At 38.5% G+C, this 10702-nt stretch overlaps 1 protein-coding gene across 1 annotated transcript; it reads right to left on the bottom strand.

The window, feature by feature from the left end:
* Nucleotides 1–953: 953 nt before the first annotated feature.
* On the bottom strand, nucleotides 954–10101 carry LOC109111807 (tyrosine-protein phosphatase non-receptor type 23-like). Its single transcript, XM_042744715.1, has 20 exons — nucleotides 9829–10101; nucleotides 9112–9186; nucleotides 8858–8985; nucleotides 8674–8750; nucleotides 8528–8577; nucleotides 7793–7924; nucleotides 7617–7697; nucleotides 7384–7509; nucleotides 7247–7294; nucleotides 6983–7039; nucleotides 6836–6894; nucleotides 6664–6743; nucleotides 6410–6524; nucleotides 6225–6290; nucleotides 5866–6005; nucleotides 4880–5185; nucleotides 4602–4756; nucleotides 4346–4497; nucleotides 4083–4262; nucleotides 954–3857 (listed from the first exon to the last, which is right to left on the bottom strand). The coding sequence occupies exons 1-20, from the start codon at nucleotides 9910–9912 to the stop codon at nucleotides 2330–2332; spliced, it is 3639 nt and encodes a 1212-aa protein (XP_042600649.1). The 5' UTR covers nucleotides 9913–10101; the 3' UTR covers nucleotides 954–2329.
* Nucleotides 10102–10702: the final 601 nt, after the last annotated feature.

Below are 10702 nucleotides of genomic sequence, written 5' to 3'. Positions count from 1 at the left end.
GAGAAAATATCAATTTTTTTTTCTACTGAAAAACTTTTCTCTTTTTTTTTTCCTGTCAAAAGGCAACATGAGAGAGAGAAAAAAAAAAACAAAGCCCTAAACGTCAACATAAAAAAACAGTGTTAGTTCCTTGCTCAGCCTACATCCTAAGAATTTGTTCTTTCTCCAAAAAAATTTTTTTCTCTCTCAAGGGGTATAAACTGTTTTGCTAGACAGAAGGGATGTTTACATTGACCAACAATTAAAAACAACAACATAACACATATGTATATATGTAACCTGATTTAACAATTTGTAAACGATTTGTTCTTGTATTATTCAAGAAGAAATCAACAAATCGGTGCAGGCATTAGACTTCATGCTCATTAAATTAGTGCAACTCGTGGCATGTTAAATGTTATCTAGCCATCTTTTTTTTTCTCGTGTTCCATCTTGAAAGAAAAAAAGAAAAAATTTGCAGCGAGACAATTTTTTTTTTCGGTGCAAAAAAAAAATATAAAAAAAATAAATTAAACCTTTTTGGGAGAGAAATATGTTTTGGAAAAAAAAAGACTCAGGAAGGATCAAACATACATTTTGAAAATGTGTCCTAAAATGTTGATGTTACCAAACACGATGTATCAAAATTTAAGTTCAGAGTTGTCTTGCACGTGCAGTGTGCATGTGTAGACTGATGGATGTATGCTGATAATCTAAACTAATACCATGTTCTCTAATCATGCCTTTACAAAACACTTCAATGCTAAGAGTGTTATTATGCTCAAGCCAAAACCATTTTACAAAGAAAAACTGGGTCAGCTAATCTCCTAGCGTTCACTCCATCAAAGCAAGTCAAAAGCAAGGGAAGCCATGCACAGATTGTTGAAATAAAAGACCGTCTCAGAAGAGTAAAGGGCTCTTGAGCTCACTACTAAGACAAAAAGACGTCTGACTAGCAACAAACATGTATTGTGTTAGCCATTTTCATGTTAACATGCAACGAGATACATCAATACTGTTCAATACTAGATTCCAGTCACTACCCGTTACACAGGGTGCACTTTCTGACCTCTTCTCCTAATCATCCTCTCTTTGACCTGCTTATGAGTACAGTTTGAGAGAGAGAGGAGAAATGTGTAATAGACGTGAAGTCTCTCCAAAAGACCTGACTCAACATGAGCATGCCTGTTTTATTATTTGCAGACATTTACTGCAGGATGTACGTGTAATAGTTCTGTGGTTCTTTGTGCCTGAAGCAAATGAAGCATATTGATTTAATCGAGACCGCTCCAGTAACCCATGCAGAAAGAAGGACACACTCATATTAGACAATTCTAAAACAGAACACAACAAGACACTGCCATCATATGGCCATATTAGGGCAGTGGTTCTTTTAACAATGGTACATTAGCACACAACAGCATGTTTATTGTATGATACACTATAATCTGTTATACTGGTTATATTTTGTATGCTATATTAATACGAACACATCAGGCAAAACTTGCATAGGGAATCTGCTGAAGAGGACACTTAGACTCAGACTAGTAAAAATTCACTTATCAGAGTAGGGACTTTAAAAAAAACACTGACGTGACTTAAACCCTAAATACACCAAGTACCTGAAGATTGTTCCAAGATGTTCCCTATACAGTTTGACCAAGCTTTGCGCTATGTGAACAACTGCATATCCAGGTGCGTAGTGCTGATAACACAACTCTTTATAAAGATAGACATGTAAACACATTTTGAATTTTCAACTAGTTTAATTTTTTTATTATTCAAATTGTTACAGTGTATACAGCGCTAAAAGAAAACTGTTTATACTTTATCACAAAATTATATGTAAGTACTAGAATAGCTTTTGTGTCAAAATATTTCTGAAATAGTGGAAAATTCATCCTAACATAGAAACAACCATAGTCAACTCTTCCTCATCATCATCATCATCGTTGTCATCATTCTCATTACAGTGGAAACTAAAGTGCTATTTAGGAATAGAAATTCATAGAGTGAAATTAGACAATATTAGAGGATTGCATAGAATTACAGTGCAAAAGCAGTTTTGTATTTGCTTATAGTACATTTGCTAAGTCATAGTGTGTAATTACAGGTACTGAGAGTACAGTGCAATTTTGGGTTAGCACTGGCCATGTAGAAAAGTCAAGTATTAGTGTGTGCTCAGGCATCAGATTTTGTGTTGTGACCATAAAGGATCCAAATCACCAAGATCATCATTTTTTGGCACCCCCTGTTGACGGTCGTCGTTTTTGATTATTCTCTGTATGGTATCCTGACTACCATTGACTGCATATGCACAGTTGTTTAATTTGTTTTCATGGGAATTAGTTTAGGACTGAATGCTGAGATTATTCACCTTGTTCTGGAGAGAATCCAGAATTGCAGTGGAGTCAGAACTTGGTGGTGCAGCATTTGATGTGGAAACCTGAAGAGGTGATGGAGTAGGTATGAGGGTGCTGCCAAGTGAAGGTGGAACAGGATTGTCCATCACTGGGGCAACTGCTTGTCCTGATGACGAGTGAGCCATATTTTGAGGGCCAAGTATTTGGCTTTGACCAGGCATGCACATGGGCTGTCCCCCGGGTCTATTAAACATGGTGTTGAATTGAGATGGAATGGTCTGTTGGCCTGTAGGTTGTTGAACCATATGTGTTGGTGCAAATGAATACACATTGCTTTGTGGAGGAATAGCTCCTGGTTGGATTTGGGGTTGACTGAGTGGACGAGGGACAAAAGGAACTTGGGAATTTTGGCTCAAGGGTGCCTGTGGTAAGAATTGAGACCCTGGATGTACTTGGTGGGGTGCAGGAATTTGCTGCGGTTGTGAAGATGGGAAAGATGTGGAGGCATAACCCATATAAGGCTGAGGCCTGTTTTGTGGAAGTTGTCCCGGGTGGAAATGATTGGAAAGAGTGGACTGAGGCTGAACTTGCCCTGGAGTGAGGGCTCCCTGAGGATGGGACATTGTCAGTTGGCCTGGTGGACCAAGCTGGGGTTGGGTATGTGAAAATAAAGCTGGCTGGTAACCTGAGGGAAGGCCAGTCTGTTGCTGTGCTTGCCCCGGCATTGGAGGCTGGACTTGCCCAGGTGGAAAGGGTGGAAGGATTTGCCCAGGAAATGCACTTCTTGGTGTGGTTGAGGGGATGCTTTGGCTAGGCTGGTTGGTAAAGTTTTGGGATGGTGCTCCCTGTATGATCTGCTGGACAGAGGAAGACTGAGGCATGCCAGTCGGCATCTGCTGCCCTAGAGAGTTTGGCAAGGATACTTGTGGTTGTCCTGGTAAACCAGGCCTAAAGGAACTTTGGGGAATCTGTCCCATCTGTGGAGGTACAGAATAACCCCCTGTAACAGCAATAGGCCCACCTTGCTGCCATAGAGCTGGATTGTACCCATGAGCAGGCACCTGTGGGGTGCTCGATTGGTTAACCTGTGGATGGACAGGTGTGATACCTCCAGCTGGTCTTACCTGGAACTGCTGTGGCGACCCAGGGATTTGCTGGGGTGCAGAGGGCTGGCCATAAGGAACCTGTGGGAGATGGTGGGCCAACTGTTGCCTAAGCTTTGGATCTGTAGTAGGAAACTGCGGGTTAGAAAACTGAGTTGGCAGAAAAGGGTTTGCCCCTTGTGGCCAGCTAACAGGAGTTGCACCATGAGGAATAGGATTGGAAACTACTGGAACTCGAGGCAAATTCAGATTTGGAGGGAGGCTTCGTAGTTCTTGTGGGAGATCTTTAAAAGAAGCAACAGAAGGACCTACAGACTCAAGACTGGAAGGGCCAGATCTATGACCAACAATTTTCTGGCCGACCACAGGCTTTTGGGCGGCAGGTCTAGGAGGCGGCCCTTTTCCAATCTCCCTGCAGATAGTACATCAGACAAGCATGTGGTGAGAAAAATGAATGGAAATCTTGACATGAAATACCTTGAGTATTGAGTTGTAATAGTCTACTAGTTAATGATTTGAGCTGATAAGTAGGTTACAGATTCAATACAAACAGAGACTACCTACCAATGATGATTTACTCATATTCACATACAAAATTTATTCAAAATATCATATCCTTCCACCTGAGACAACTTACTTTTCCAGCAAGGCAACTCGCTCTCCCTCTCTGGTTTGGCAATAGGACTTTGTTTTGTCCAACAGAGCAGAGGTCTTCTTGTCCAGATCCTGGTAGAAGTCTTTTCCCTCCTCAGCCTTCTTCATCAAGTCCTCATATGCCTCAAATGAGGCAATCAAGGCCTGCACAGTGCTGTTCCATCTTCAGGACAAAATGAGGATTAAATACAATGCCACAGAAACAGATACTAACATTTGAAATCTGAGTTTGAGACAAAAACATACTGTTGCTCTGTGAGCGTGAGTGTCTTGCGGACAGGGGCGTACTGTACATTGGCTTCTGTTAGGGCTTTCAGAATGTTATCCTGGGCAACCAAGTTTTGTTCTATATATCCCTTCAGCTGATCATATTTCTTCAACTGCTCCGCAAACAATGTCTGAAACAGAAGAGAAGGAAAGAGATCATCAAACTTTTAAACTGTTGTTGTGTTGCTCATGATTTCATTCAAATCATTTTGAGCAGTTTCAGTTGGTCATTAACCTTGATCTCAGCACGATCTGTGGTTACAAGGACCCCAGTGATGTCATCTTTATGAATAAGGTCACGAAGCTGGCTCTCCAATGAGATCCTCTGCTTTCGCATTTCATCAACTTTGCCAAGAATGGTCTTCATCTTTTGCAGGGATGACGTTTCATCTTAGAGGAAAGTAAAGAATCTTCAACAACTTTTGAATGAACTCACAACAGATCATTTCTATTTATCTTTCCTTCTTCTAAATGCATAAGAGCATATGTGCATAAGGCAGGAAACACTTTTACCTTGACTAAGTTCTGGCTGGGGCAGGCTCTTTCTGAGTTCCTCAATAGATCCCTGTAACAGACGAAGGTTTGGTATGTGCTGGTTCATGGCTTTGTGGAGCTCGGTGTTAGTGTTGCTGGCTGTCTGATGAACAGCTTCATATTTCTTCAACTCTTTTTGAATATCCTGAAAGACTGCAGGCCTTGTCGGCAATCCCTTCTGCCCCACTACCTCCATCAAACTCTTCTCCCCAGCCTCATCTTCCTCAAGGGCACTACGGACCTCATCCAGAGATGAACCCACATCGGTGTAAACATTAGATAGTGCTGCAACACACATAATTGGATGTCAAGTTCAAGTTCAAGTCGAGCTTTATTGTCATTCTGCTACATGTTGGGACATACAGTGGAACAAAATGTTGTGCCTCACAGGTCCACGGTGCTACATAAATACAGACATACAGCAATGAAGTAAAACAGTACAAACCTATACACAACTAACCTACTGAAGTGTTTACCTATACATAAACTTAAAAATACAAACTATACGAATGCTTCACATAATACTATACACAACTAACCTACTGACAAATTTTTAATGTGAATATACTACATATAAATGTTTACCTATACACAGACTGAAAAAAAGTATATAGACTATACGAATGCTTCACATAATACTGTACATGTGCAAAGAGAAAAATCACATCGATTTGTAGTGTATGAGCATGTAAACACACATATCATCAAATCCATCAAAAAAAAAAATCTAACAACAATAGTAGATAATAGGAATTTGTTGGGTAATTGTTCAGAATTATCAAAGACACAATATTTTACAAACTACATATAATAGAAATCTTGTTTTAATGTTGAACTAATTAAAAAAAAGAAACACTGCAAAATATCAGAATGAACATTTAATTATCACAAAATTCATGTTTTTGTACTAATTTTAAGCTTGTGTGTGTGTGTGTGTGTGTGTGTGTGTGCGTGTCCACTCTCACCTTGCATGGCCTGAACGAGGTTCTTGACAGTGTCTGGTCGTACACTGAGAAATGCACATTTTTCCAACAGCGCGTCAGGCAGAGATTTAAACATGTCTATTTTAAACACAGAGTCACTGCTTAGAGACTCCATAAATTTCCTGCATAGAGCACAAGAGAAAAGAGAAACCCATTTCAGCTACCGTACAAGCCTATAGATACACAGGGTATATTTGCTTAGGGGTTAGTTCACCAAAAATAGGAAATTCTATCATTATTTGCTCATCATTCCTGGAAACCTGAAATACTTTTTTTTTAAGGGTGAGTAAATGATAACAGAATACCATGTATTAGTCAGTATTTGGTTTTGAGTAACTTACTCAAGGATTTGGTTTTTATCCTCTATTTTAGCCACAATGTCCCTAAGTAACCCTGCCTTCTCCTCACTAAGAGAGAGAAAAAGGGAAGAAAAAGACATATGAAAGTTCACAAATATGAACTTTCCACATAGACTTTAAACATTAAAATAATGTAAGTAAAGCATGTTACTGATGCACCAGCTGACCTGTAAAGGGATGAGGCCTCATGAGTTGCCATGGGTACAAGTTTCGAGAAGAGGTCAGGACCAGTGACACTTTGATCAGTTAGGTTTATAGGCAGGGGTTTCACCAACGATGCACCTGCACATGGCAGATGTCATAAGAGTACCAAAGGAAGCAAACATAAAAACAAACAAAATAATTTTTTTTTTTTTTTTTTTATTATAATTTATCCTAATTTTTTTATAATTTTTAAGAAATATTAGAGCTGTTAGTATACCTTTTACTGCAGCCAATGTGTCCAGACCAGGCACAGACTCGTGGTAAATAAAGTCATTGTCTTTCTTAGCTGAGTTATATCTGAAACAGACAGAATGTACAGTGAAAATTATCTCCAAATGAAACACGTGACTACATTCTATATGACTACATAAATACATTCAAAGTCTTACTTTCCACCAATCACATCCATTGTGAATTTCAAAGCTTCCTGTACGGATTCCGGTTGGCCCTGAAAAGGTCAATGAATAAACATGTGAACGTGCTTAATAAACAAATGGGTTGTGTGTATCTGTGTGCATGTGTTTGAGAATCTTTACCTTACTCTGCTTAATTGCCTCATTAAGTTTGTCCAGGGATGACTGAAAGTAAGCGACCTGTGGAGAAACAACAGGTGGCCTCACGATATCACCCTCATATTCTACAGAGATGACGCTGAAGACCTCTTTTTTAAAAAGGTCACCAAGTAATGTTTGTATAATGTCGTAAATATCACCCAGTGAAACTATTACTTGGTGCACATTCAATTATGTCAAAAACTATGTATAACTAAAACATGTTAACATACACAAGCATGTACTTACTGCTTCTCCATATTTCTGCTGTTCCTCTGACTGCTTTCCCATGTGTAACTAATGAAAATAAAATGATGTATGGTTTATGAAAATAACCAACAAGTTTATGAAAATGCATTGATATATGGTGAGTGTAGAGGTCTCACATGTGTGACGGCACTGAAGTAGCTGATCTTCATGTTGACAAGCTTTCTCCACTCTTTCTGAATCCTTCCTGGCACACATTCAGAATTATCCAACACCCTCAGACAATCCTTATAATAATCACAAACCTGCAATCAGACATTACATTAGTGCTGAATGCTGATAGCGGCAATTGAGTAACAAGAGCTCTGTAAAGCAAAGACCTGCTGTTATGTTTATGTACAGAACTTCTTACCTGAGCACAAATCTTTGCTATTAAATGACTCTTTCTGTTGTCTAGTAAAGTTTTCTCCAGGAGACACTCTTGAGCTTGTGCCTTCAGAGAGAAAGATATAAAGGTTATAGAGGTCGTCCGAATCAAGTAAGTTGGAAACTAAAATGCAGCATTTGTGTGGTAGACTTTGCATTTACCAGCATGAGGTTGGTGTTGACTGAGAGTGCCTGGCTGCTCATGTCAGAGCTGTAGCTGTGATTAAAGTGGTCTCTGAGGTGAGTAAAAGCCCCGGCAGAACACTGGAAATGCGTACAGGACACTTTCATCCCTTAACACAAGGAACAAAAGGTTAGCTTGAGAAATTTCAATTACTTATATTTTTTTTTTTTCGATATATCCTAATTGTTATTTTATTGATCTGTCAATTATTTTATGACATATCAGCATTAAAAGCTATATTCATAGACAAATTTACAATATTATTTCTTACATAGAAACAAAAGTAAGTAAATAAAGAAGAAAAAAACTATGTATAAATTATATACAATCATTCAATTGATATTTGACAACAATTCTAATATTTTCCCAGGAGAAACTTATTAAAAATATCCATTAATATAATTCAAGTAAAAAGCATTTTATAGAATAATTTAAAGCAGGACATTCTAATAATATTTGTTTTACAGTCAAGGGAGTCTCCTTTCAGTAAATATAACAAACCAATCTCTAGATCTTACATTCATAATTGACTGACTTCATATAATTTGTTTTGGATGTATTTATTCCATTTGACAACTTTTGACAAAAATATAATTTAGTATCGGTTTAACATTAGATGTTGATATTAGACATTTTGTAATTTCCAACTCCAGCTCTATCTGCCTGTTCATTTCCCAATTGCAAACGTGAAAGGTGTAAATCTGCATGTTCACCTCTTCAGATAGGCGGTTATCCACAGTTCCCAGCAGCGAGTGCAATGCACCTAAAATGCAGTAAAGGGATTGTTGATGAGTTAATGTGCAAAAAAAATGTACAGTAATGAATATCTGTACTAATGCTTTGGTTGCACTTAACTCACCCAGGTTATACAGGACACAAGCCTGTTCATAATTAATATCCTCATGTGTGACATTCCTCCCTGAAAAGCCATCAGTCCTGCAAGAAGAATGAAAGCAAGAAAGCTATAATGACATGTCCACCAGACATCTAGCAAATGCAAGTTTGGTTTCGTATCAAAACAAGCACAGACTGCAACGTTTCACCATGTGACAGGCACTGCAGCCTCCTGGCCGGATGCCATTGGTACACGACTCTGCAGAAAGTGCAGCTGACCGCAGTATTTTCTAAGAGTGTTGCAGCCTTCAAAATCCCTCGGGATGTTTACCACACTCTGAGAATGAGAGAGATTTTCAGTGCAATCTTCATCAGCCTTTTTAAATTGCTTGGTAACCGCAACAATATGCCACAGTGTGCAACTACATTTCCCACAATTCCACTGAACACACCACTAACCCACCTGCCTAAGTTGCTCCAGCCTCTTGAGGGCCTCACTGTAGTTCTCCGGGTTCTCACCATAGTTTATTTGAATGTACTGGGGCAAAAGAGATGGAAAAGTATGCCGTCATCTTTTAACATACAGTATAAAACATCACGATCAGACAACATCCTAGTGTTGGCTCAATGCAAATGTGTAAAAATAAGGCTAGCAAATGTGAGGGAGGTCATTTGGTTTTCAAATGACCGGGTTACTTAAGCCATATGCTTAGAAGCACAAAACAGTCAGAAAATATCCATTTCAACATAACTTAACTGTTATTGAGAGGACCTCTAAGAAATATAGCCATTGAAAGCATTTGTTAAAAATGTCAACTATTTGCAAAAGACGTCAGAAGAGTCATTCTTGCTGTATTATACAGAAAAGATTAAATACTTAAAACGCGGACAGTTATTGCGCAATATTCCAGACGTTTCCTTATGTTTTGCCTTAATCAAAACACTTAAACCAAAACATGTTTTCTTGAGAATACTATATTAACTGTTAATCATTTTAGAGTTTTTTAAATCTCTTTCCACCCTGTTAACCTTTTGTGTAAGTTACTTGTACAGAAACACTTCCTTAAATCACAACACAGCCACACTACCAACTGTAAAAGTTCCAGAGCTCGAAGTGCAGTAATAAGAGGAAGCGTCCTCTCTGGAGCTGCTCGGTGTTGTGAGACGGGCTGGATCTCACCTGTCTGACGGCGGCACTGAACTGAAACTCTCCCGCTTCCTTCAGCTCCAGCCAAATCATCGGCATCCTGGGAGCGGCCTCCATTTTGCCACCACGAAGTACTATTTCAGCTTAACACAAGTCTTCGACGGTTTCATACAATTTGTTTTTAATTCTCTGAAAAGACGACGCTAATTATGTCTCGATTTGCGCAGAAAACTTGACGTCCCGATCCGCCTGACGCTCCCACCTTTGACTCTTCCTCACAACAACTACGTCACCGGAAGTACATCACCATACGTACGCGATTACGCCATACGTAAGCGATTTAGACTAGCTTTATTACTTTGTTTGTTTCCACATAATGATAACATTTGCTCATTTTGTGGAAGATGAATCTATCTGTACTCAAACCGTTCAAATAAGTAAGTAAGTAAGTAAATAAATAAATAAGAGCTTGATTTGTAATATTCTGAATAAACCTTTGGGTCTCAAAGATATTATTTATTACACTACTACATTTCATATGTATTGTATTTTGTCAGTTGCGTCATTTTATATATGGCAAATTTTTATACACAAACGTACTTTTTTTTTTTTAACCTCATTTCAATTTAAATCATTTAATATTTATTAAACTAATTAGAACAGGCGACGTTATCCAAATATAATGTGCCATCGTTTAGAAAAGCGAGTATTGTGGGAAATGTTATTTTAATTCTCATATTGATTGAATTTTGATTTCTCATGCAGTTCTGGTACACTTTTAATATTGTTAAATGCTGTATTTTACAGAAATGCTTTATAACTTTATTGACGTTTATTATTGGTTTTCACGTGTTGTGATTTGTATCCACTGGGAGGCAGCAGTGCATTAGTTTTCGTCAGATTTTTT

This window comes from Cyprinus carpio, chromosome B19 (genome assembly GCF_018340385.1).
Source record: "Cyprinus carpio isolate SPL01 chromosome B19, ASM1834038v1, whole genome shotgun sequence".
NCBI lineage: Eukaryota > Metazoa > Chordata > Actinopteri > Cypriniformes > Cyprinidae > Cyprinus > Cyprinus carpio.
Note: the sequence above shows the minus strand (reverse complement) of the source record. Positions and strands in the feature narration are given on the sequence as shown.

Coding starts and splice junctions, on each gene's coding strand:
- LOC109111807 (XM_042744715.1), bottom strand. CDS start 9,912: ATGGAGGCCGCTCCCAGGATGCCGATGATTTGGCTGGAGCTGAAGGAA. Junction 7,295..7,383: donor ACTTCAGTGCCGTCACACAT/GTGAGACCTCTA, acceptor TATTTTCATTAG/TTACACATGGGAAAGCAGTC. Junction 5,186..5,865: donor CCTCGTTCAGGCCATGCAAG/GTGAGAGTGGAC, acceptor TGTGTGTTGCAG/CACTATCTAATGTTTACACC.